This window comes from Canis lupus, chromosome 13 (genome assembly GCF_003254725.2).
Source record: "Canis lupus dingo isolate Sandy chromosome 13, ASM325472v2, whole genome shotgun sequence".
Lineage (NCBI taxonomy): Eukaryota > Metazoa > Chordata > Mammalia > Carnivora > Canidae > Canis > Canis lupus.
In genome coordinates this window covers 22,767,073-22,794,833 of record NC_064255.1, presented here as the reverse complement: position 1 = coordinate 22,794,833, position 27,761 = coordinate 22,767,073, and the positions used below count along the sequence as shown (strand labels likewise).

Below are 27,761 nucleotides of genomic sequence, written 5' to 3'. Positions count from 1 at the left end.
TCTTTCCTCCTTTTAGATTATAAATTTCTCAAAACACATTTTGAAGCTCCCGCATGTTAGGAAAGAGGTACAAGTTACCGGGTCTCCCGAGAAGAATCCAGCCAGTCTCTGCCCTGCACCCACCAGGCACTTTGGAGAAGACACTGGAGTCCGACCGGGACCCCTGCCCTCCGAGAGCAAACCAGCAGAGAGGATCATAGCACATAGCAGCCACCTCCCTTGAGGACAAATAGCTTAACGAAGGGGACACTTGAGTTGCTTATGGGGTATGGCTGGGCATTATGCCAGACCAAGACAAACCTTGGGAGCAAAGGCAGACTGCGGAAGGGCTGACTGCTCTGGGGGCGGAACAGTGAGTTTACTGTGGCAGAAAGTAGGCTGCTCGGCTAAGTGAGAAGTCTAGGAAGGCCAGAGTGGTGAGGGCTCGTTTGCCAACCTTAGTGTTCAGATTTCATCAGGACCCAAAGAATTTAAAGCAGGGAAGGGACAGTTTTTTGTTTGTTTGTTTGTTTGTTTTAAAGTTGTATCAGTACAGAGAAAGGACTGAAAGGAAGATGAGTGGCAGGAATCATACTGATTGCACACAGTATTATGCGGGTGAGTTCCAACTTAGTAGTAGTTAAGAGGAAAATTCTGTAGTTTACTAAGAAAATTGGGTCTTTAATGTCAATTTAAATGTTAATACATTTGCTTTTAGCACATTTTGAATCAGATAACAAAAATTTGGTCTATATTAAGAAAGGCTTTTGCATTACAATTATGTAATTAAAAAGTTCCAGTTAATCTCTAATTTCTTGAGGTGTTCGTATTTAAGAAACCTATACCAGGGACAAAAAACTTAAAGAACATATCTATGTTTAAGTTGAATTTTAGAACTAACTCATATATAAACACATTATATATAGTATTGCTAGAGAACACTATTGCTGATTATTATTCTGCACAGAAACTGAAAGATCTGACACCTGGGCTAGTCTGGCTCTTGTAAGGAAAAAGTACAGGAAAAGAAAGCATCTGCCTCCCCACGAATACCATACATTGTTCCAGTAACTTCTAAGTTCCTTTACTGTCATCGTGCTGGTGATGATGCAGCAATTTCTTGGAGCTTCTGGGACTAATTCTCTTAGCAGTGGCTTTCAAACTTCGCTATACCCACAATACCACATACCTTGTGACTCAGCACACATGTACACATATAAAAGCCAACCAGAAATGAAACCTTAGTTCCCTTTACTAAGTGCAATGTACTTTTTTCCTTTTCTTACAATTTTTTGAAAGCTCATCATGACCCACTAATGAATGCATAATGACCCACAGTTTAATGAACTCTTCATTTTCATTGAATTAGTTCCATTAGTTGTGGTTGACATAATATGGACTGGTTTTTTAATTATTTGAACCTTGACCTTGGCTCTAGTTATATGCAAGACTGCCCCAGAAATTTGTGTCAAATTACTCTACTTTAAATATAATAAACTTTTCTGTTGATAGTGCTGAAAACTTTATACCTGTTAAGATTATGTTGAAAGTGCTAGTAACAATAGTTTCCTTTATATGGAACCTTGAAAACAGAGCATGTACTTGGAAATTTAACCTGGATCCATTTTGTTTTGTTTCCTTTTAGTCAAATACTGGAGATAATGTCAGCAGTAAGAGAGCAGGATCCACTGGAATTAGCCAATACACTATATAACAATACCATTAAAATATTTTTTTCCTGACATGTAATTGATATGTTCTTTCCATTTCCCATCACGTATGTAAAATTTCATAGTAAAACTTAAAGAATAAATAAAGGAATTCTCTGGAAGTTGTTTGAAGAGGTATTATTCCATATTACTACACACCATCCCCCTCAGTTTTAATCCATAGACAGACCAGAATTTTGGTATCAATTAACAATGAAAACACCCAAATATTTTGTAATCTCTTCCCAAAAGTCTAAAAGGACAATTTTATGTCAACACTGCAAATAGAATGGCCAACAAATATACTGGTTTTATTTACATCAAAATTAAACAATTAGCACATTCTGGCTTTTATACCAAAGTTTAGTTGATAAAAGCCTGTTTTTCAACTCTTACACAATCTCTGAACCATGACTTTCGAACCCAGCTCAACCACATGCTACACTCAAATTTCAAAAAAGTCTCTTCTGGCAGCCTATTTCCTCCTTCATTTTAAAATATTCTACATATAGCCTCATCCTGTGGTCCAAATTATTTTATTTCCTTAATATGGTTTCCTTTGATTCATACTTTCATTCTTCCACCCATTTTAAAGAAAAACTAGGGTCCAGGGTTAGATACTTTTATATGCTTTCATTGAGGAATCTTTGGCACACTTGACGCACTGTATTATCATTACATCTATTAAAAAGCTATTTGTTCAAATTTTGTCATAAAAACGTGAAAACATTTTATTCTATGTACAATAATGTACACAAATTTAAATAGGTCACCAAAGAGACCAGAAGTAATTAAAGAGGTATATTTACAGTAGCACATCACAGTAAACGGAAAACCATTCACAGATTCAACATGGATACTGTTTTTGTGCTTGGTTACACACTGAAGTGAAGCATATTACTCCATTTTGGATGAACTGAATTTTAAACAAATAACCTCAATGATTAGTAAATGCTATTTTAATCAGTCAGTATCATCATTAAGTTCTTCAGCTGCTGGGCCTGTGTGTTGAATCACTCCATTTCTTTCTCTTTGAACATCATCATCACAATCTGTACTGTCTTCTTCGTTCAATTCCCTGTCAGATTCAGCAGCAGCTTCTCTTACAGCTTCCTCTGGATTTTCATTGGGTGCAATAAACCCATTGTTGTTGGATATATTTGAATTATCCTTAATATCATCTTCAATGTACACTTTCTGATGGCACATTGGACAAGTATCTTGGATGTACAGCCATTTCCGAAGGCAAAGTGCGTGGAAATAATGATTACATGGTGTGATGCGAGCAGATGTTGTAAACTCATGATAGCAGATTGCACATACATCATCTATTTCTCGTAAGCGGCTCCCTTTTATTTCAGGAAGTGAATTAATTTTCTTAACAGCAGTCCTACGATTCATGAATGTCTTCCAGCCATTTTTTGCTTGTAAGTAGATGTTAAAATATGCATGTAGACACATCATACAAGCTCGAATTTTACTTCCTGACTCAAACATCATAGTGTAAGCCCCATTTCCAAACATTACTACTCCAAATATAAATTCAATAATATTGCCTGTTGAACGAACATAGTAGACATAATCATCAAGCTTTTCCCAAAGGACATTATAATAGCCATCAATCATGAATAACGTATACACAGTGAGAGAAACAATTACTTTTAAGCAGAGTTCCACACAAAAGGCTGTAACTGCAAACAACCATGTATTTAGTGCATAGTGATGCCAAAGAACATAGCTGAGTAAAACAGGAAGAATAAACAGGCAAGCAGAGACAAAGAGCACAGGAAAATGTCTACGGAAAGATGACACATGAGAGGCACTGAGAGACATTAATACAGGGTCTGTCATTCCGTGGATGAAATGCAGGACTGCAGTTAATAAAAGGCACATGTTTCTACTTAAGCGAATAAGTCTCTCTTCTGGTCTTAGCCCACTTAAGCCGGTCTGAAGAGCCAAAATAAAAAATAAAACAGGTGCTACGAAGCCAAGCCTCCTGTCGTCTTCTTCAGTTGATCCAATAAAGGCCAATATTCCAAGGCCCAAATAATGGGCTATTGAGGAAATTACAGCACTCATGCCCAGTACAGTTAGTGTAGAATCACAGCCACTAATTATAAGATTGCAAATGAGGTCCCAGAAATCATCCCAAGAAATAAAGAAGGAATCAGTTTCATTTGCCATCCTTAAAATGTACATCAACACTGTAGCCTGAGCTGTAATTCTTGTTAGCCAAAAGACTCTCAGTATATCTGGAAAACGAATCCTCTTCCATGTGTCCTCCATTAATAACTGTAATCCATAAATTCGATACATGTGCCTCACTAAAAGATAAACATATCGTGTGGAATAATAAAACCACTTAAGTTTCACTGCCAAGACAAGCACTGTGTTTAATGTAAGAATCAAGGAAGAAGTAAAAACTAAAGTCTCTCGGATGTGTAATGGCAGCTCTGTGATTAAACCTATCACAGGAATCAAGAGATCCAAAATAATTAATTGTGAATAGATGGAATGAATTTGTAGTAGTGTAATGTATCCAATTCCTAAGGTTAGCTGCAGAACGATGAGTGCCATCCATAGCGAGGGCCCTTTTCGAGGAAGCAGCTCAATTCCGAAAGCTGATGTGTTGTAGGCACCATAGAAGTCAATGTGCAAAGAAGCATAATAATTTACCAACACTGAAGTTGCAGCTAATAGAAAGGCTGAACTGTATATGTAAAACTTGAAAAGTGATCGTTGTGACAAGATCAGAACAATACTGGATACAAATATACCTAAAAAAAAAAAAAAAGAAAAGAAAAGTCATTTGAATGTAACATTTTAAAAAGATTTTATTTATTTAAGAGAGAGCATGAACACAAGCTGGGAGAGAGAGAGGGAGAAGCAGACTCTCCACTGAGCAGGGAGCCCCCATGCAGGGCTCAATCCCAGGAGGACCCCAAGGTCGACTTGAGCCAAAGACAGACACAAACAGGTCCGCCTTAACCAATGTGCCACCCAGGTGCTCCTTGAATGCAACATTTAAAAAAATATTTCTGTACTAATAGTTATGCCATTCTTCCCCTAATTAGGAAATACAAATATTTTCTTTAAAAAAAAAAAATTATTTGAGAGAGAAGGGGGAGAGGGAGAAACAGACTCCCACTGAGCAGGGAAGCCCTATGCAGGGCTTGATCCAGGCCACAATTCCAGGATCATGACCTGAGCCAAAGGCAGACTTAACTGACTGAGCCACTCAGACACCCCAGAAATACAAATATTTTCAAAGTTATGAACATTAAACCTCAAGACAATTTAGGCTTAAAGGCCAAGAAACGTTTTGTAAAGTCAAAGTTCAACAGATCAAACATACTGTTTTAAAAAATCTTATTCCTTTTAAGTTCAAAATTCAAGTAGTACAATATATATCGACTCCAAATTACTAAATTATTTTCATTAGTGATACATATATTTTAACAAGTTTTTAAATCTTGAAAGAACATGTCCTTTATAATTCCATAACCATTAAAAATATTTAAAACAATTCCATTACTTGAAAAAACATTAAGAACCAAAAATAGGGATCCCTGGGTGGCGCAGCGGTTTAGCGCCTGCCTTTGGCCCAGGGCGCGATCCTGGAGACCCGGGATCGAATCCCACGTCGGGCTCCCGGTGCATGGAGCCTGCTTCTCCTTCTGCCTATGTCTCTGCCTCTCTCTCTCTCTCTATCATAAATAAATAAAAATTTAAAAAAATATTAAAAAAAGAACCAAAAATAACCAAAATGCAAATATTTGTTCCTATTAAATCTTAAATTTTTTTTCCTTAAAAGTGTTCTTTAGGAAATCAAGTTTAATTTTTATACTTAATGCCTCCTTTTTCTCTGTGAACTCTATTGACTTTTATTGTCCTGCTCCTTAAATTTGTGCATTCTCCCATGGGTCCCAATTCAGGTTTTTTTTCCTCTATATACTTTCCTGCAGATTTCAGAAATATCCTCCAAGTTCTTTTTCTTGTACATTACTGTATCTTTTACTACAAATAGTCAACCCTTTTTATTGTTCCTCAAATTACAAAAAATAACATTCAGAAAACCAAGACATGTTTTAAAAAATGGTAATACCCCCGCACACACACTCCATATGTAACCAAGTATAGTGAGATGTGTGGGATGTGCATCCAGCATCATCTTTCTCTGTGATCTGACAATTTTTTTTCAGTGAGATCACAATAAACATTATTTCCCAAGGTTCAACTATGGAAAGGATATCCAAATATTCACCTAGTTCCACTTCTACGTTACAATTGCAACACTCAGAATTTCTAAAACCTAACTCACTTCAAATAGCTCTTAAGATTTCCAATTTCAGTTAAAGGTGCCATTATTTACTTAATGGCACCTCTAGCTCCACATTCCTAAAATTTGACCGTTATTTGCCAATTCTACTAACACCTATTACACTTCCCTTTTCTCAGTGACACCAACCTGTTAGCCGTTCTCTAAAAACTCTTGTCCGAATCTATCCACAATCCATCTATCCACAAATCAGCTTTCTTCATTTCCTTGCTCAGAAGCAGTAGACCCTGAAATTACTATCAACAAAAATCTACATTCCTTGTCCGAACACTCAAGGATCCAATGTGCTTTAGAGTAGTATTCCTCCCAACACATATACCACCACTCCAGACTACTTCTTCCAAAATACCCCTTTTCTCTGCCATAACTGAAGCTATGTTTACATTCTTCTCTTTGCTTGGTATGATGAGCTTCCCACATCCTGACTGTTCAAATCCTATCCACCCAGTAGACCAATTTTTTCTGTTACTGATCTTTCAAATTACCAACAGAATTCAGTGAAATGTCCAATATTCATATACTACCTGATATTGTAGTTTGTAGTTATCTGAGTAGGTCACCTACCCTGTTATAAAATGTATCCTTGTGATAGGGAGCAAGGTCTCCTACCTTGCACAGTAAGAATCCCAAAATATTCTGAGGAAAATAAATACAATTATTTCACTGTTCATTGAAATAACACTGGGGAAATGTTATTAATGTAGAATTATGGATTATATTTTTAAAGGCAAGTACAAAATACAGCCTACCTGGAAACTGAAACCTATGAAAAACTAAGACAAAGCTGAGAAACCAGAGCTTGGGAGCACAGCAAAAGTGGCAAACCCCAAATTAAACATCATCCATCTACTTTATTTCAGCACGTAATCAAGAAAGATACTGCCTATTACAATGGAGGCATTTACAACCTACTGCATATAAAAGCAAGGGATAGTTCTTCTAAATGATGGCTTTACCCGCAATCTTAAAATCTATCCTGTGCCAACATATCAGATCATTTGTGAAAAGGAGAACCAAAGGACACAATCACCTTAAAGACACAAAGGTCTCTAAGAACCACCCGATTCCTGGAGCAAATGGGCCACTAATAATCTGCCGAAGAGCTGACAGCTGGAAATAGACCCTTTCAAGAGCAAATAGACTTTTTTTTTTTTTTGAAAGTTTAGAAACCTTTTCAAGTAAAGTAACAAGAAATGGAATTAAGCCAGCCACTGTATGTCATCTTGCTTTTCTCTACATAGAAGAATAAGTCAGTATTTTTCCTGAGACAAAACTCTAATCTCCGAAGACATGTAAAAACAAAACCCAAATAACTTGTTCTATTTTATGCCACTTAAAAAGGAGAAAGCTAAACAGGGACTGTAAAGTATTTTTCTTAACTTGTCAAATTTTGTCAAAGGAGTAAATTAATCTTTACCTGTGAATATTCATGAACTCTGCTGAAATGTATAAACCAGTCCTTTTTATTCTAATAGTTTTTTTCTTGAAGCTTATTTTTACACACAAATGAAAGAATGATTTGGTTTTTAGAAATATTTCTGTAGAAAAAGTGCTATTTTGCTTTATCCAACCATATCAAAGGGAAAAAAGGGGAGGAGATGATAGATGTTGTTGTGAGACTATACTCAAAGTCTGGATGTGTCCTATCAAGTAACACTAAGATACTACTATTCTCTTGATTAAAATTATACCCCAAAACATAATAATGATGAAATATTTCAAGAGTAGCATAAAATTATTTTGATTCCTACCCAAAGGTTGCATGTATGTAAGGTGCTTACATTTTTATTTTATACTTATGTTCCTATGTATGGAATGTGGGGAAAAATCAGCGCTCATTTCACAGAAAAAGCCAACTTGCCAAGTAACAAGTCTCAAGTAACATTCCCCTTTATAGCCTGTAGGGAGTATTGTCAATAATGTCAAAGTTTGTTGCATTTTCTTAACTTCAGATATAAAACTCTTCGTATTTATCATAGAGGCCTAAGAAAATTAGGTCCAGAAGTAGAGTTTCTCATTAGGATATCAGAGTGATCTGAAGAAGCAATCAAGACTAAATATAAATGCAGCTTTATGAAGAAAAATCACTGTGGGACACTGGAGAAGAGAAATAATTGAAAGCTCATCTTGGGATTCAATTCTCCAGTGATTAGAGTTTCACTCAAGTTCTCAGGGTAGAAAAACAGGCAAGTATCAAAATCAACTCAGGAGCTTTGAAGATATATAGAACTGAATTCATGAAAAGAGTTCAGAGCCTTTACAATTTGACCACCAAAAATAAGCAAACAAAAATACTACTATGCTTGGTGTACAACAAAGCATTTAATACTTTTATGTATAAAATACATTCATACCTTCTTTAACCTTGTCTGGAAACTTAGGACTAAAACTTAGAAGGAAATAAGACGTAACATTGATTACTCTCCAGGTATCTTTAAATACTTTTTAAACATAATAAAAAAACTGTGGAAAAACATTTAAATGCGTAACAGTAAAGATGGAATAGCACAGGAATGTTATGATTACCTTAATCCAAAAGGAGCACTCAGCAATAAAATATAGCCAAAATAAATAAAACATCTTAAAACATTAATCTATAGGTATACTTGATAAATAAACCAGAGCATAAAGAAATATTTTCTATCAAAATCTCATCTTGGGCTAAAAAGGGTGTTTTAACTCCTTTGTTAATAAGAACACTAAGTTTTTGCTTCTAAGATTTTAACATGTTTTTATTAAAAATAAATCTGAATATAATATTTTTAAAAGTCAAACCCTATAGTTGTTAGAGGAAGAATAAAGTTTTACATAAATATACATTCATAAACATTCTTTTTCGCTTTTTACCTGAAGAGGATCTCATTGAAAAGTGGAGTATAAAAAAAAAAAAAAAAAAAAAGGGAGTATATTTTTTAACTTTAAAAAAAATTTGCATTTCTGATTAGTTATCAGCAAGGGGATCCTCCAATTTTTCTTTCTTTTTACATTTTTTTAATTTAAATTCAATTTGCCAACAAATAGTATAACACCAAGTGCTCATCCCATCAAGTGTCCTCCTCATAGCATGTCACCCAGTTACCCCATCCCCCAACCCTGTTTCCTAGAATTAGGAGTCTCTAATGGTTTGTCTGCCTCTAATTTTTCCCACTCAGTTCCTCCAATTTATTGACCACTCATGCTTCTTCCTCTGTGAATTGCCAATTTATCTTTTATCCACTTATCTATGGAGTTGTTTTTCCTTCTTGAATTTTAGACATTTAAAAATATTCTGACTACAAATTCTTTGTCAGTTACCTATAGTGCAAATATCTTCACCAGGTATGTGGCTGGTCTTTTCACATTTCTGATACTGCCTTTTGATTAACAAAGGTTTTTAATTTTAATACTAGTAGATTTATCAATCTTTATATTACTTTTACATACATGTATTTTTAGAGGGGGTGAGGAGCAGTGGGAAAGGAAGAGAGAATTTTAATCAGGCTCCACACCCAGCACAGAGCCCGATGTGGGGCTCAACCTCACAACCCTGAGATCATGACCTGAACCAAAATCAAGAGTCAGAGGCTTAAGCAACTGAGCCACCCAGGCACCCTAACTTCCATATATGTTTAAAGAATTTCTCACTTATTCTAGGGTTAAAAAAAAAACCCTCTGTAATACTTCTATATTTTCTTCTAGAAATTTTAAAGTTCTGCTTTTCACATTTAGGTATTAACCCACTTAGAATTGTCTATATATTGATGTGAGGTAGGGAATCCAGCATAATTTTTTCCATATAGTGAATGACCAATACCTGAATAATCTGTATTTACCTCAATGGATGTACTTCGATTCTACCTCTGAAACAAAGTAAGTTTCTCTATATACATGGGTGCTCTGTTTCTGGGCTTTCCATTCTGTGCTATTGGTCTATTTGTCCATTTCAGTGATTCCTAACCAGGATCAGATTTTTTACCAACCCAACCTCCCCACCCCCACACCAGGCATTTGGCACTATCTAAATACCTAGACAGGGGCAGCGCGGGTGGCTCAGCGGTTTGGCGCCACCTTCCGCCCAGGATGTGATCCAGGGAACCTGCGATAACGTGTCAGGCTCCCTGCATGGAGCCTGCTTCTCCCTCTGCCTGTGTCTCTGCCTCTCTCTCTCTCTGTGTCTCTCATAAATGAATAAATAAAACCTTTAAAAAAATAATAAATAAATACCTAGAGACATTTTTAGCAATCACAAAAAGGGGAAGAGGGTATGTAACGGGTATGTAATGGGTAGAAGGACACTGCTAAAATTCCTACAATTCACAGAACAGCACCCCCCACCTCCCCCCAAAATTACCCAGTCTAAAATGTCAATAGTGTTGCTGTCGAGAAATTCCTAATCTATCCCTATCGTGTCAAAATTACTACTGCTGCAATGTTTTCTCACTTCAAAGGTTTTCTGAGTTCCTTCTACAGCACCAAATATCGCTCTCATTCTTTTCAAAACCTTTATTGTATGTCTAAACCTAGCACAAAGAACAGATTCCCTTTTAATAAATACTTAGATTAACAATTTATTTTGTTATTACCAACAATGCTTCAACAAAAATCCTTTCCCATAGTCTTTGAACAAGTACAACTATGTCTTTAGGTCAAATTCTCAGAATTGGAATTGTGAGTCAAAAGGTGTATGCTGAGTTTTAGTTAGGCAGTACCAAATGCCTTTACAAAGAAGTGACAGCATACCAAAACTGTCTAACTTTACTCATTTCCCCACACCTTTGACAAACAAGTTTTTATTTGATCTAACTCTTCACTAATCTGATAACTGAAATTTTGTTCTTACTGCATTTTTTAAAATTATGAGTATTTTTCTTTTGCTTATTGACCATCTGCATTCATTTATTGGGAACTACTTATCCTGGGCCCATTTTTCTCTGGGAGTATAAGGTTTTCTTAATGACAGAGTAAAACTTATTCAATCTCATACAATGCGAATAGTATCCTCAGTTTGTCATTTTTAGAATTGTTTTAAAAAAGTTTTATCATAAAAGTTTTTCATTTTTTATGTATTCAAATGTATCGAATTTTCCCTTGCAATTTTGGGATTTTATTGTATATTTATTTATTTTTCTTGTATATTTAAAAAGGCCTTTCCACTTCAATGAATTACCATTACATGTAAAACAAACTCCTATGCTTGCATTTTCTGCCTTAGATTTGTTAATTCAGCATTATGTTGCACTGGGTTGCATTTCATTTAGCACTTAACACCTCCTAAGAATAGCTTAATATGCTTAAATACTTTATATATTGTGATTGGATTTTATTTAGATCTCCAAATGAGATGCTTTATATTCTCTCATCTGCTGAAATTCTCCTAGTATTTTGATACCAAAGGTGCTGTGGTAGTACTTTTTTGTAGGGGAAGGGAAATTCTTCAGAGACTAGATATAAAATTGGTAATGCTTCCATTTTTACAATTTCATTTTACAGAAAAAGGTGAGACTGACAAGTTTTGAGATTTATATATAGTAATACTGAAACGTCTACAATTATTTAAAAAAAACCTAATCAGGTGTAGAATAATTTCAACTATCCTTTGGCACCTATTACACACAAATCCATCACTTTCAGTAACATAAGCTGCCTCATTGACTGGACCTCAAATACTGAAGATGTGTTTTTATTCAGGGTGAATTTCAGCAAAAAACTAGTTTTTAAGAATTTTGTCATTCTTGGGGTGCCCAGGTGGCATAGTCAGTTAAGCGTCTGATTCTTAGTTTCAGCTCAGGTCATGATCTCAGGGTCCTGAAACAGAGCCCCATGGGCAGGGTCTGCCCTCAGTGGGGAGTCTACTTGGGATTCTCTACCTCTCCTGCTTATGCTCTTTCTCTAAAATACATAAATCTTTTTTTTTTTTTTTAAGAATTTTATTCTCACAAATGTGAAAAATTAGCAAACTATAGTGGCATAAGGTAAGGAGCGATCTGGAAAATATTTTGTATTTCTCACAAAGCGTAAACAGAAAACTCTGGGAACAAAGCACCAAAATTATACTGATGCCTTCAAAAGACCAAAATATCTGTAAACAGTATGGTCTTAATTGAAGTACAGGAATATTTCTTTAAAAGTTATCAGGCTTATTAATAGCTAATACTTAGTAGACTTTACTAGGTCCCAAATACTGCTCTATGAGCTTACATCCTAACTATTATCCGTAACATCCTATGACAGACCATTATTGCCCACCTTTAAAAATGTAAAGATAAGAAACAGGAGGTACAGAGCAGTTAACTTGCCTGAGGTCACATTCTACTTTAACTTGTCGAATACGAACTTCCATGATTTACTACAAATACCAAAATTACTGTTCAGTGTTCTTAAATACATATGATTTAATTGACTACTCCCTTTTCCTTAAAGCTCAACTCTAAGAGCCCTGCATTAAAGACCTGGTCACAAAGAGACTGTCAGAGGATATGCAGTCACAGGCCAAAAGCATATTCAAGGCAGTGGCTACACATTTGCCAATGAATACATGAATCCTCTCAAACACAGCAGTTTTGTTTTTCGGGTTTTGTTGCTGTATCATGACCTCCTCTCAAAACAGAAGTGAGGAAAGTCATCCTCCGACCCTTTTGTCTTTGTTATACTTGATTAGTTTCCAAAGCAGCACTTGGGTTATCCCAAAATGACAAAGTTCCCTAGAAGTCTGTTAGCTTCTGTTCTCTCTAGCAAGCTCTCTCTCATCCCATGGGGTTGAGGAATAAAAATAATATTTTTTTTCTTCATTTCTCTCCATACCAAGAATTGGCATAGATCTAGCTTGCATACATATCATCTCCTAATGTGGGTAGGTATGGCGGGGAAAGAGGGCTGGCAGTTCATCCGTCTCAGCTGGAATACTTAAGTAACTATACTGAGATTAGCCTGTTAATTTATGATCATGATGAGTGGTTTCTAATTGGCAAAAATAAAATGCCTTCCCAACAGGTCCCCTTTATTAATTTCACTTTAATGTTATTTTACTGAAATCACTTTTACCCATGACTATCAGAGTTAACCAAAAATATATTGAGTATGAAATATTAAAACTAGTGAATGCGTTAAGCTGAGGTATAACTGACATAACATTCGTTTCAGGTGTAAAACATGATTTCGTATTTGTATATACTGTGAAATCACACAGGCCCACTTTTGCCACAAATAATGAGGGCATTACACTTTTGCAGTGGTAAGTGGGAATGACTGGGATTAAGCAGCTAGTGGTTCCTGAGAAGTCTGGTGCTAAGATCATCATTTTCACATCTGTTAGTTTAAAGATCTAGTATAGGATCATTACTATACCATTCTGTATCTGGATAGCAGCTGTATGGAGGAGGAAAGTGAACCACCCTTGATGTCAGAAGCTTTGTAAGCCCAGGCTCTGACAACCACTTAATTGCTGTATATTAAAGCAAAACACACTTGACCTCTATAGCTCTCAGTTTCCTCATTTTAAAAACGAGAACAACACAATCCACCTCTGAGGGATGTTTAAAGTTTAGGTTAGTGAAAATGTTTTACAAAGGTAAAGTACCAAACAAACTGCCAATAACAAAATTCTTTTTTTTTTTTTTTTTGAGGAATAAAGAAGCAACAGATGGCTCCTAATTCAGAAAGGCCTGGTTAGGATCTCATCATCAACCCTTCCTCAGCAACGCTTCAAAATCACAAGCCTCCTAAACACCGATCACAAGAATTCCCTCATCAACAAAATTTGCCAAGTTTCAATTACTTTAAAAAATTCTTGTATGCATAAATGCTTCTCACTCTGGTAATGCAAGGGTAGATGGGGAGTGAAACGTAAGAGATTTTTAACACTCCATTCATGTGCAACAAAGACACTGATTTTCAGAACTCTTCCCTTGGAAAAGTCTCATCACTTTCTAGCCACGTTTTTATAACCACTTTTCGGTACCTCTCTATTCATGGAAAATTTCAGGACTCGTTACAGGCATCGCCTCCTTCACGAGCGTTTCTAGTAATGGTTTCGAGGCAGGACATTCAAAACCCGGACTCTTTCGCGTGGATGTCATTTACCACGGACACGCCACGATCACGTGGACCTCGTGGATACAGAAGTGACAACACACCAGTACTCCGCATTTGGGGAAAGGGGGAAACTGAGGCCCAGGCCCTGGCACTACAAGCCCAAGGTCACAGGCGGCGAGACCGGGGCAAACGGCTGCTGTTTTCCTCAGGCGGCCGGCGCCCGTTCCCCAGGAGAAACAGCAGGCGAAGCGCCGCAGGCTCGCACATCCGCGCGCTCTCCTCACCCTCGGGCGCAAACACCAACAGAGGGCTGACTCTAGGAGGACGCTCGGCTGTCAGCTCGGAGACAAGTGTCATCTCCTCCCTCCTCCCAACCTGCAAAGACGCCCCTATTGGCGAAAAAAACCGCTGGTCCTCGAACGCCCGTACACACGCTCCCCACAGGCTGCGCGCGGAGCCCGCTCCCCGCAGCACGCCGCGGCCCTCACAGCCGTCCCGGGACGCGAGCTACGCCGCCGCCCTCACCGAGGAGCCGGAGGACGATCTGGAGCCCGATGCAGAACCGGCTTTGGCTGGAATCGTAGTAGGAGTTGAAGATGGCGTCGATGATGTAGAGGCACGGCACCCGGAGCGCCACCTCGAGCGCCGCCCAGACCTGCTGATGGGCCATCCGCACCTGCTGCTGCGGGGGCCCCACCGCCGCCATGAGCCGCTGCCACACCGGGGCTGGGCGAGCCGGGCAGGGCCGCGCGGGGCAGGGCAGGGCCCGGGGCCGCGGCCGGGGGCGGGGGCTACGGCGGGTGACTCCGCCCCCGCCCTCCCTCCTCGCGGCTCTCCCTCGCGGCCCGCCCCGCCGCCCGCTCGCGTCCCTCGAGCTGGAGCAGGCGGCGGAGGCGGCAGCGGCGGAGGTAGCGGCGGCGGCTCCCGGGAGGCCTCTGGGTGTCGGTGTTTCCGGCTGGCTAAGGTCTGGCTCCTCCTCCCTCCAACACCTCCCCCGCCCGCGGAGCCACCATCTTGACCTCGCCCGCCTGCCTCTGCCGTTGCTGCTGTTTGGAGGCCTGGAGGCTGCGCCCGCGGTCACGCGAGACCGCGGAGCCCGCGCCACTGATTGCATCATAATCCCGCGCTGGGGGCGCTCCCCACACCGTCATCACGCACGGCGTAGCAATCGTCTCGCGCGTTGCCATGGTTTCCGCCCGCCTTCGAGGCTTTGGCGCCACCTCACGGCGCAGGCGCTCTCGGGCCGCCGCGCCTTCTTGACGGAGTGGCTTCCTTACTGGAGGCGGAGGCGGCGCTGGCTCTGCGAGGGACTCCCTGCTTGCGTGGGCGGGAATTATTAGCTGTTTTATTCTGGTCCATTAAACGTCCCGGAAGCGTTCAGAGCTGCTTGGGAGGAGGGAAGCGAAGGGCGCCGCCCGCCGGACCTGCCGCACCTCGCGCGGGGGCGGGGGCTGGGAGGCGGCCGCCCGGGGTCCCGCAGGAGCGTCTCGGGGCGCGCGGGGGGCGGCGGCCGCGCCACGTGGCGCCGGGTGGGTGCGGCCGCGCTGCCGGAAGAGCCGCCCTGTCCGCCCTGCGCCGCCGGGCAGAACCGAGGACGCTGGCGGGCCGCGGTGTGCTAACGTCGGGGCCTCCGACTGAGCGCCTCGTCCTCGTGTCTGGTCTGAGGTGAGCGCACCCAGGCCGCCGCTCTCCTGCGCAGGTTTCTGTCGGGACCAGCATATGCCACCCGCGCCACTTGACGTAAGGGGTACTTTGAACTGAAGGTAGTCGAGAAACAGCAGCAGCTTTAAAACAAATAATTTTTTTTTTTTTTTTAAGATCCCGGCCTGCTCTCCTGACAGTTGTCTGAAAAGTAGGCCGTAAGTTTCCATTTGTAAAGGGGTCTCCTCCTGCCTTTCGAAGAACAAGGCACCTCTTAGACTGTCTCCCACGAGCCTTCTCTTCCATCAGTTTCCCCCATGTTTAAACTTACCGTGAGTTTGCGACCCCTGAAAGCCTAGACCCCTTTTTCTTTTGTCACTACTCTACACAATTATTATTTTTTTAAAGATCTTATTTATTTATTTATTTAAGGGAGTGGGGAGAGAGTGAGCAGGGGAAGGGGCAGAGGGGACGTTGAGAATTCACGCTGACTCTGCACTGAGCAAGGGGCTTGACCTCATGACCCTGGAGATCAGGACTTGAGCTGAAATCAAGTCAGATGCTTAATGTCTAGACTGACCCACACAGGCGCCCCCCCAAATTATTTACTTTTTTGAGAGAGCACATACAGGAGCAGGGGTGAGAGGCAGAGGGAGAATCAGGAACACCCCACGCTCGGACTCCACCCCAGGACCCTGGGACCATGACCTGAGCCGAAGGCAGATGCTTAAGGACTGAGTCACCCAGGCGCCCCCCGCACACCATATTATTCTTTTGTTAAGATAATATATAAGCCCCAAATCGTATATATATAAGGCCCCCCCTTTGAGTCATCTTCACTGTCTCCCGTGGGCATGTGCACTCAGGAGTTAATAAACTGTTTTTCTCTTGTTAATTTCTTGTTTGTGAATTTAATTTCCAGGGCCCCAGCCACAGGACTTAAGACCAGGAAAGAAGAGGTCTTTTTTCCTCCCCTGTACTTTCTTGCCTACCCATGTAACTAACATAATTTGGCCATCCTTACTTTTCTTTCCTTCAGCAGCAAATGAGTGTAAATTAGGTCAGAGTCTGCTTTACTAACCTGGCCATCTTAAGGAGGTAAAACAGGAAGAAGAAGGATCCTGACTCATTCAGGCTCCTAGCCCAAACTGCACTCTGCTGTCCTTTTCATGTCAGGGACCTATATGGGTGATCATCCTATACTAGTTAAAAACCCTCCAGAGGGGAGGATTATAAAACTCCCAACTGTCTCTGGGTGGAGTTACGTGTGGTAGGATGATTGACTCACAAACTTCTTGCTCAGTGTCATGTTTTTAACCTTTTGTTGTTATTCCCCACTAATAACGACTGCCATCTATCTGGTGCTTACTTTGTGCCAGGCACCATGCATTATGCTTCACTCTCTGCCATCAGAGAGGGTAGGTATTACCTGTTTCAGAGAGAAGGAAGCTGAGGCTTACATAGGTCATCAAAATTACAAAGTACATATATAAGTAGTAAGCTAGTGTGACCATAGCTAGTAAGAGTAGAACCCAGGGCTGGGATCTCTGGGTGGCTCAGCGGTTAAGCATCTGCCTTCGGCTCCGGGCGTGATCCTGGAATCTCGGGATCGAGTCCCATGTCGGGCTCCCTGTATGGAGCCTGCTTCTCCCTCTGCCTGTGTCTCTGCCTCTGTGTGTCTCTCATGAATAAATTAAAAAAAAAAAAAAAAAAGAACCCAGGGCTATCTGAAGCTTAGAACTTCAAGCATCTTCCTCTTCTCACCCACAGCCAGTCTGCTACACATTGCACCCATTCTTTCCTCAGTCTTTTGTACCTGTCTGCTTTCTATTGTCACTGCCACTATCAACCCAAGATCCTACTGTAGCTTGCCTGACTAACTGCAATATCCTCATTGTGATTATTATGATCACCGTTTTTCCTACTTTAGTCTGTTTACCTCTGCCAGGTTAATTTTCCCAAATTACACATCTGGGGAATAAACTCATGGTGCTGACAAAATTCCCAAAGGAAAGCAAACTCGGTAAGATGAGAGGACTATTAAGGTTTATTTATATAGAAAACCTCAGAGACGTAAATTAGCTTCTCACCTCACCTGTTTTTCTGCCCTGATGGCAATTTAAAGCAAAAAGAAGCTGTTACAGAGAAGAGTCCACAAGGATTAATCTAAAACAGGAATGTGGTAGAGAAGGCTAGGCGAGTACCATTATGTTAGGATTATGTAAAATGGAGAATAAAATAGTTCATGGGTTTTCCTCAGATTTTTATTTTAAAAGTTAAATGTAGTAAATAGTAAATAAAAATCTTGTAAAAATGCTTCGGCCCTTATTGTTTTAATGGTTTCTTAAATGGCACAAATTTTATTAGTATAGAAGTTTTTTTTAAGATTTTATTTATTTATTCATGAAGGACACCGAGAGAGAGGCAGAGATACAGTCAGAGGGAGAAGCAGGCTCCACGCAGGGAGCTGGATGTGGGACTTGATCCTGGGACTCTGGGATCATGCCCTGAGGCAAAGGCAGACGCTCAACCGCTGAGCCACCCAGGCATCCCAGTATAGAATTTTTTTTTTTAAATATTTTATCTACTTGAGAAAGCAAGGGGTGGAGGGGAACAGAGAGAGAGGAAGCAGACTCCCCGGCTGAGCAGGGAGCCTGACTTGGGGCTCGATCCCAGGCCCCTGGGACCATGAACCCAGCCAAAGGCAAACACTTAAACCAACTGAGCCACTCAGGTGCCCCCTTAGTGTAAGAATTTGTAATTCAAACTAAATACCATTTGGGCCAAGAACTTTCAGGAGTGGTGGTAATAGTCATCTTTATCTCACATGGTAAAGCACTCTAGAGCTGACTTTCCCCATCTATAAAATGAAGGTTTAGTAAGACCCTGGCAAAGTACTTCAAAATACTACCTTAAAACTAAATGTATATTACTGAGATGGATTTTAGAAAGCTTAGGAATATTAAAACATAAGCTTTCAAAAGATTTTACCTACTCCAGGGGTGCTTTTACATTTGGCATCTCAAAGCCTTTATTTCTAAGTTCAGTTTCATCATGTCTGAGTTTCTCCAGTTGCCTGTTTACATGTTTTTGTTTTGTTTTCTTTTTAGAGAGGGAGAGAAAAAGAGAGGGGCAGAGGCAGAGAATCTTAAGCAGGCTACATGCCCAGCAGGGAGGCCCAATACGGGGCTTGATCCCATGCCCCTGAGATCATGACCTGAGCCAAAATCAAGAATCGGATGTGTAACCGACTGAGCCACCCAGGCGCCCCTGCCTGCTTATATTTTATGGGTCCGGTTAAGTTAGGAGAAATAGTCACCTGCAAGTAAAGATGAAGGGATGCCCTTTCTGTACTAAAAATCCTGTACTACCAAAAAGTTGGTGATTACCATACCACTCGATAGATGCTATGATTGGAACAGGGGAACAATGAGGAAAAACTCAGAGGAATCGTTTTTTTACAAAAGGAACTTACTAGCTATGGGTTGCTTAGCTTTGCAAGAGGTTTTCTCAATTTTATATCAGGAAATGTCTGTGTTAGTCATCTTCTCAACAGAAGCTAAATTCCTAAAAAGCATAATCGCTCCATAGCACCCACCACAATGAAAAAAAAAATTAAATAAGCTTCAGAAACAGCTGCAATTCACTGAATTTAATCTTTGCTTGGCTTCTACATTGATGAGTGTGGCACAACTCAGGTACATATTCATATTGAATCTATACAGAGCAGTGTGAACGGTGTGTGTGTATTCATACAGATACACTCTATATACATAAATTACCTGTGTTTAAGAATAACAATCTGTTCATTTGGCTTTAATGGCTGAATGCCTTTTAGTAGTTCTAAAAAGCCTTTGGAAGTAAGATGTGTGAAAACTTATCTGAATTTTCTATTGATCTTTGCATTTACCAAGTCTTTGTTCCACACAGCAGCAAATGATTCTGAGCTATCTTAAGTAAAAAAGGTATTAGAGAATTATTTTCATTATTTTTCAAGTTTCAAGAGTGATATGCAATTGGTGAAGCTTATTGTACCATGTATCTTCCATAGCTGTACCAGAAGGCAGGTGCAGGCAGCTTCCTTAGTGGGAGAAAGCAATAGGAAACAAGGACTTAGAACCACCCACCCCACCCTCTTCCCCACCAATGAATTATGTATTTACTTCAAATGGAAGAAGAGAATGCTAGTAGGAAGGACTGGAACTGATAGCTCAAAAAGAAATAAATATGTTCCATAACTTTTTCTCACACCTTGGAAATTACTTAAAAAAATAATTTCTGGCCTGAAATTACCTGATGGTTTTTCTCACTTCATTAAATTTCAGATATGCCCATCAAAATTCAGCTTCTACTTGAGTTTTCTGGTTTTGTAAATGCAATATGAATTGGAAGAGTCTGTTGTTCAGTTAACAAAAGAAACAACAGAGAACACTGTGACATTTGGAATCCATGTTAAGTATATACTGACTACTTTGGTTCATTCATTCATGTAACAGACATTTACTGAGCACTTTCTATGTGCTTGGCAGTATGCTTGCCCACTTCTGCTTCTTGCTAGTTCTCTGTCTCTAGACAGAGTACTTAAACTCTAATAATCAGAATCCTCACCTGGGAAAAAGAAAAAAAAAGGTTAATATTGCCAGATAAGATATGAAATCTATAGCATGCATTATCCAGTTTAATCTCAAAAAACCTGTTGAAAGTAACAGTAACAGTGGCAGAGCCAAGTTTCTAATTGGTATTTTTCTGATTCCAGAGCCTATCTGGTCCTCTGCAAGTGATTTTTCATGTTGGTTACACAAATTAAAACAATATATTTTAAGTACTTAGTATAATATACAGTATGTAATAGTAATTAGTATGGTGAACAAATTTTAGGAGAAATACTGGAACCCTTACAATACTACATACAACACTTTGCAATGCTTCCATGTATGGCTCAGGACTACTGTTAAGATATTATTTGTTAGTTTGGGTTGTTTTATGTGAAAGTCACATTTGTAGTACTTAATTTATATTAGAATGTAAATAGGTGATAGGTTCAAATATGTCAATCATGTAAAGAGATGGTCAAGTATAATCTGAGGGCCAAGATACTGCTGACAGGCAGAGTATAAGCAATACTAAGTTAGAAACATCTGCTGAGGCAGGGAGCCCAAAGAAGATGGATAAGACCCTTCTCCCTAGATGGAATCCTGTAGTCCGGGCTTCTAATAATCACTTCTTATTCCAGAGCTGCTCCCAACTGAGTAGAGTAAGAGCTTCAAGACCCAATATTGTAAAGATTTCAATTTTACCCTATAGATTCAATGTAATCCCAGTAAAAAATATCAACAGGTTCTTTTCCCCCAAAAAAACGACAAGCTGATTTTAAAAGTTCTAAGAAAATGCAAAAGGTCAAGAATAACTAAAGTAATCTTAAAGAGCAAAGTTGAAGGACATACAGTCTCAGATATCAAGACCTGTTGTAAAGCTATAGTAATTTAGACAAGATGGTATAATTGGTGCTTGGAGAGAATAGCTGACTATGGAACAAGAAAGTCTAGAAACAGCCCCACGTATATGGTCACCTGATTTATGATAAAAGTGACACTACAGTGCAGTGGAAAAGGATAAAAATGAAGCAATATAATGGGTCTAACAAAGGCTGCCCATCATTTAGTGGTGAATCACGCTGGAAGCATTCTCCCTATAGTTAAGAACAATTTAACTTGTATTAGAGTGGAGGGCAGGAGTAGGGCATGTCATAATGCCAGAAGCTTCCCTTTTTAATCAAGATTTAGCAGGTTGTTTTTTTTTTTTTTAAGATTTTATTTATTTATTCATGAGAGATAGAGACACAGGCAGAGGGAGAAGCAGGCTCTCCATTGGGAGCCTGATGCAGGACTTGATACACGTGAGCCAAAGGTAGATGCTCAACCACTGAGCCACTCAGGTGCCCCAGGATTTAGCAGTTCTTAAGTGCTTTTCAGATTGTTGCAAGCCTTTAGTTTCTAGAATACTTAAAAAAAAAAAAAAAAGGTTGATTTTGACCATTTTTGCCAGTGCTCTTTGCCTTCACGGAGAGGCCAGTTTTCAGGGGTCCTTATTCTATCATTCTAGAAGTCGCCATTTTACTCTTGATATTGGGTAGGGGAGTATTAAGAGACGTCCTAGTGGATGTGAAGTAAGCGTGAAATAACACTCCTTCCTGTCCTTACTGTGTGACAATAACCCTACTTCCTCCTGATGATGAGATTCACTTGTCCCCAGCCAGAATGGTGACTACTCCTTGCCTGCTGGTCTCTTAGCACGGAGCCTGACATGACAGGAACCTCAGCAGGTTAAAGTTTAAAGGGTCCAGTACTGTAACTCCTGATGAACCAGCCCCCCAGTCTCACAAAGTTGTGGAGATGGGAGGCACAAACTCCCCAGGGAGGGCCAGTGGGAACCGGTAAGTGGGTATGTTAACTTCCTGCTGTTGCTGTAACAAATTACCGCAAACTTAGTGGCTTAAAACAACATGAATTTCTTTTCTCAGAGTTATGGAAGTCAGAAGTCGAGAAAGTGTCAACAATTCTGTTCCTCCTGAAGTCCTCTGGGAACCCATTTCCCTGCCTCTTCCAGTTTACAGAGGCTGCCTGCATTCCTTGGCTCGTGGCCCCTTCCTTACATTATTCCATCCTGCCACACACATCACACCTCCTACTACTTGTACTGCCTCCTTCTTATAAGGACCTCTGAGATTATATTGGGCCAATCTGGAAAATCCAGGATATTCTCTCCATTTTAAGATTCTTAATCATATCTGCAAAGTCCTTTTTACTGTGTAAGTACAGGTTCTGGGTAACAGGACATGGACATATTTGGGGGGCATTATTTAGCCCACCACAGGAGGAATTCTATTCCTACCCTTTCATTCCTAGCTGTGCATTTTCTATCTACATAGGATATGGCACTATGTAATTAGACGTTGATTTACAGTGTATACTGCATCCTGGTGAATAGCATCTCATTCACTGGGTATTATCTCCAAGCTCTGGTTTGGGTTCAAAAGGTTTTTCCACCACTCCACCAGGCCAGCATTTTCTAGGGTGTGATAAGATCGGTGAATCACATGGTCTTGTGCCCACTGAAACACTTCTTTTGCTGTAAAGTGGATCCCTAGGTCAGAGGCAACATTATGTGGGTTGCATGCTGACGGATCAAACGCTTGTAAACCCTTGGGTAGTAATGCTGGCCAACATCTCGTGGGCAGGAAAGGCAAACTCATACATACAGATGGGAAGATTCTAGTCAAGGAGAATCACTGCCCTTCCATGGCAGAAGTCCAGTGAAATCCATTTGCTACCAATTAGCTGTTTGGTTTCCTTGAAGGATAGTGTTGTATCAAGGGCTCAGTGCTGAATACTAGGGAGTGGCTCCTTCGTGACTAGGGGCTAGAGGCCACGCTGTTGCTGTTGGCATCTTGCTAATCTGCATCCCTCAATATGACTTTATTCATGAGCCCATTACGCTACTGGGGAAGCTCATGACTACAACTGCTGGAATTAACTGGCCAAGTCTTTTTGTTTACTTGTTTAGTTCCTCTTCCATGGTGCATGTCTCTGGTAGGCACTGTTCTGCACTACAAAGATCTTTACTCATGTATCCAATCCCATAGATTTCTCCACTGCCTCTTCTCCTGGCTTCCTTGTCCCTGATCTAATCTTTCCCACTCCAGGTGCCTATCAACTCATCAGCCTATTTGCCACTTGCCATGCAGGTACTCTCACTTCAGGCCACTTCTCCTTCCTTTTTTTTTTTTTTTTTCCTTTTAATTGCTCTTTTTCTAATACACACATCTTTTTTTTTTTTTTTTTTTTTTTAAGATTTTATCTATTCATGAGAGACACAGAGGGAGAAGCAGGCTCCATGCAAGGAGCCTGATGCAGGACTCAATCCCGGGACTCCAAGACCATGTCCTGAGCTGAAGGCAGATGCTCAACCACTGAGCCACCCAGGTGTCCTGGGCCATTTCTCTTTCCATACAAAGTGGAGGACCAGGAATACTCCCAATTCTGCCTTTTGGGAGGACTCCCCTCACTTCTGAGTAGGGCTGTGGGGGTAGCAGCAGTCTCTCAAAGAACCCATCAAAGAACTTAGCTGTGCATTTTTGTCCTTCATCAAGACAGAAGAGCCTCTCAAGTGGCCGTAATTGTGACCTGAGGGAAGAGCACTGATGCAAGAGTTATAAATCTGACATAGGAGGCTGGGCCACCTGTCTGTGCAACTTTTTACTTTCTTCTGGCCTTGTCATCCATCCCAGATATGATGCTTCCATCTTAGGAGGGATTGACTTGAAGGGTCTGACAAAACTCAGCTTGTGATGGGCAACACTGGCTACAGGGTTACCTGATGTCCCAGGAGATACTCAGATTTTACCAATGCCCATTTGTATTTGAGAACCATTTCTGGATGATACATGGTTCTCTACTACATAATCACCTGACCTTGCTACAGATGTCTGCCTATGACTACCTTGTGATTTTTTTTCCCATTGGAGCTTGCCGTAAACTCCCATGGCTCACATATATTGTACCACAGAATCTCCTGGATTCAATGGCCTGTGGAACAAAGCTAATTCCACTGCAGCCTGTACCTGCTATAGAGCCTTAATGTGTTACGGATCTCACTGAAAAATGGCAGCCTTCTATTTCACCCAGCATGAGCCAGAGTATTCCTAAATTCTGAATTCCCAGAGAACCATACAGAGGTTGGTGTGTTCCTTGGTAGAAGACTACTAATGAGTGGGTAAGAGGCAAAAACTTGTTCTTTACTATGAAGGAGATGTCTTAGCATTCAGGCAGACCAGCAGTCCTAAAAATGTCACTACTGTAACAGGTTGCTGGATTGTATTAGTGATTATTTTCCATCTCTGGATGCCAGGACACTAGCTTATTGTTTATCTGACCTAATTAGTAATGATGCTATATATATAGTAGGTTATTGTGATGTTCTGTGTGATATTCAGATTGTCTAGGTCTCCTCGGACCATATTATAATGGGAGTGGAGTCCTACAGGAATGCAAACTATTTCATATCCAGAACTCTCAGGGCCTAGTTCCATTCTCTCATGGCTCCTGTTGGTACATGTTGGTTAGATCCTGCATCTCCTTTGACACACAGGCCCAGCTGAAATCATTAAAGTGGACACAAAAATGAGGAAAGGAGCTGTAGGATATAGCCACTTCACTGTGGTATTGTGGAACTGCAGTTTTATTCATAGTTTTCGTTACCTTTACTTGAGTTATGAAACTATGCATACAGTTTTGATTTTAAAAAAAAATTCAGTTACTAATAGAGAAACTAGGATAGTCTATCCATCTGCCATCTATCTACCTAATAGTGTACCTACAGCTTTACTGCATGGGCCATTCAATACAGGTGACAAGATGATGTGAGTATGTGTGTATGCAATGTGCTGTGGTATGGTGTATGTGGTATGTACCAAAACATAGTCTTAACCTCATATTCACTATTTTCCATTTGCCTTTGATTCAACCTTTGATTTTTAAAAAGCCAAAGCGGGCACCTGGGTGACTTAGTGGTTGAGCATCTGCCTTTGACTCAGGTCATGATCCCAGGGTTCTGGGATCCAGTGCTACTTCAGGTTCCCCATAAGGAGCCTGCTGCTCCCTCTGCCTATGTCTCTGCCTTTCTCTGGGTCTTTCATGAATAAATAAATAAAATATTTTTTAAAAAATAAATAAATAAAAATGAAAAGCCAAAGAGACAAATAGCTATTCTGACAGTTTTTGGCCTCCCTCAAGTTGTGTGGTTGTTGATCAAGTAACCTTGCAGGTATTATCATAGCTAATCAGAAAGATGTATTTATTGTTATTATTTTTATATTCAGTTTATAATAAAGGTAGGGATTCTAAGCACAATAGTGGTAAGAAATTTTTATGTGGTTTATGTGTTGAAATTCTGTGTCAGGTTAAGTTCTTGTATATATTTATTATTAGAATGAACTTCTTCAATGATTGTGAAACCTAGTAAATTTATACACTTACTATTACAAACTTCTAAATAGTTTAAAAAACAAAAAAGCTACACAAAACACATGAACCACCACCCTCAGGGCACTCGACACAGGCAATGAAAAACAGTGATCCATGGGAGCCACAAACAAGGCGAGCCATTGAATTGCTGCCTAGAGAAAGTTTCTGGGCTATGGCTTGAGAAGGGGGAAGCCAGGTGGAGGCCAGCAATGAGTCCAGAGAGTGGAATACCAGAGTAGAGACAGCTACAAAGAACCCAAACACCTTGCTAACCATGTCCCCAAAGTATCAGCTGAGTAATGATCAGTATACACAAGAGAAAACTACCAAAGGCCAAGAAAATGATATGGCTTGCCCAACGTAAAGTGGCAGCACGCTGAGGCTGTTAGAAATAAAGTCTATTGGGTTTCTCCTCACATGTGTGCCCAGGGTGGGAGAAAGTGAATTAAAAATGCTATTTGTTTCTCGTCATTTTAAATTTCTATGTATTTATGTTTAAAATGTATACACTATACTCCTGTATCAATATATGCACATATTTTATTCATATTATGAAGTTAATGAATAAAGGTAACTCATGGTTTAGAGAGTTTAATAAAATTATCATTACTGACTTTTAATCACAACCTCTCCAGCAAGTGGGTGCATTAACCAGCAACTAATACTGATGCTCACAAAAGAGGCCTTCAGCACTTGTGCACATTCCTGGGCTGAGGTGACAAACACTCCAGGAGCCTCCTGATCCTTTCAGTCTTTTTTCCTTGGTTCCATTAGATGCCTCTTCCTGACCAGGCCAATCCAGCAAGTGCTCGGAGAAAACTGTAATGTAAATGGACATACTGAAGGTGGAGAAAAAGGCTTACAGGCCCCTTATTCCTTTCCATTCACACATAACTCCAGCTCAGTCTTTAACTCTCAGTTGAAGCATCCCCTGCTCTCGCCTTCCTAGGCACACTCTCCACTTCTCCCAAACCACATCTCCAAACCTGGATGGCTGCCTCCCCTGTGCCTGTAAAAACCCTTTTGTCTCCGCATTTAGTGCACTGTATTAACATTGTTTCCTCTGTGTCCAGGTCACCAGGAATGACCCCACTGTGGACAAGACTCAGCTTGTTTTTAGTTTTTAAGATTTTATTTTTAAAAGTCATCTCCACACCCAACATGGGACTCAAACTTAGAACCCCGAGATCAAGAATTGTGTGCCCTACCTACTGAGCCAGCCAGGTGCCCCTCAGGACTGGGCTTTACTCACCTCTGTGTCTCTGGCCCTCATCACAGTGCTTAACGGAAAGAGGACACAGTACATCCCAACTAATCAATGAGTGGCTTTTCAAAATCAAGACATTCTACTTTAACTAAAGCAAATGTACAGCAGTTCCTTACACCCCAACTAGGAAGTGGTAGTTCACCTGCAAGGACTACTGAATGAAGTATCCACTATGTGCCAATCATTGTGATGATAGTTCAAGTACATTAACTCATTTAAACCTAACAAGTATCCTTCAGGATACATATGGATTGTTAACCCATATGTATGGCCTGAGGAAACTGAATCTTGAGAGACTGCCTCAGGTCACAGACAAAGCAGAAGCCGGGAGGTGTATGAGTGGAACCTCAATTCATGAAGATAGAATTCATGTCAATCTTCTTGCACCCCTGAACCCTCAACCCTCATCCACCCTGCTATATGTGGATATATAGCAGAGTGAACGGATTCATTCAGGTGAATCTGACTTCAGCTGCCTTACCATAGCTTATGGATGAAAGGTAATTCCTCAGCCCCTGGGCAGGTGGCTTCCTGACTCACCTTCCCCATTGTTTCCTCCCTGCCTTCCTTCTCCTCTTATTGGTTCAAGCTCCAGCATGGCATTTTTTTGGGTTGAGGCTTGAAAGCTGCAGGAATACATGAGAAGAAACCCAATATGTAAAAAAGGAGATGATTAAGCCAAAAAGACAGGTTAATCTGTGGGATGGGTAAAGAACAATCAGGCCCCCTTCTGTGGTGGGATCAACGAGAGCTAACATTTCCTGGAGGCTTTACTGAGTACTAGACACTTCTTT

At 40.4% G+C, this 27,761-nt stretch overlaps 3 protein-coding genes across 20 annotated transcripts in view; 1 reads left to right on the top strand and 2 right to left on the bottom strand.

Annotated features, from left to right (window-relative positions):
* TATDN1 (TatD DNase domain containing 1) overlaps window positions 1-16,573 on the top strand; it is a 66,520-nt gene extending 49,947 nt beyond the window's left edge. For 10 of the 15 annotated variants that reach the window (XM_035698263.2, XM_035698380.2, XM_035698329.2 and 7 more), the window contains one exon: window positions 13,637-16,573. In XM_035698263.2, the coding sequence (XP_035554156.1) occupies window positions 13,637-13,823 (187 nt within the window). In that variant the 3' untranslated portion in view covers window positions 13,824-16,573. The other 5 variants (XM_049092710.1, XM_049092713.1, XM_049092711.1 and 2 more) reach the window with 4 other exon arrangements.
* RNF139 (ring finger protein 139) lies at window positions 1,812-14,743 on the bottom strand. Its single transcript, XM_025450491.3, has 2 exons — window positions 14,563-14,743; window positions 1,812-4,465 (listed from the first exon to the last, which is right to left on the bottom strand). The coding sequence occupies exons 1-2, from the start codon at window positions 14,741-14,743 to the stop codon at window positions 2,652-2,654; spliced, it is 1,995 nt and encodes a 664-aa protein (XP_025306276.3). The 3' UTR covers window positions 1,812-2,651.
* The window catches only part of TRMT12 (tRNA methyltransferase 12 homolog), a 75,605-nt gene continuing 52,168 nt past the window's right edge, over window positions 4,325-27,761 (bottom strand). Inside the window, exons 3-4 of one of the 4 annotated variants that reach the window (XR_003138219.3) lie at window positions 27,508-27,593; window positions 26,465-26,519 (exon numbers count right to left, since the gene is read on the bottom strand). Coding sequence is in view for 1 of the 4 variants with exons in the window: in XM_025450511.3 (XP_025306296.1) it covers window positions 26,359-26,519 (161 nt within the window). In the remaining 3 variants the exon portion in view is untranslated. Of the gene's footprint in view, window positions 4,466-26,222; window positions 26,520-27,507; window positions 27,594-27,761 lie in introns of those variants that run through there. The other 3 variants (XM_049092709.1, XM_025450511.3, XM_025450508.3) reach the window with 3 other exon arrangements.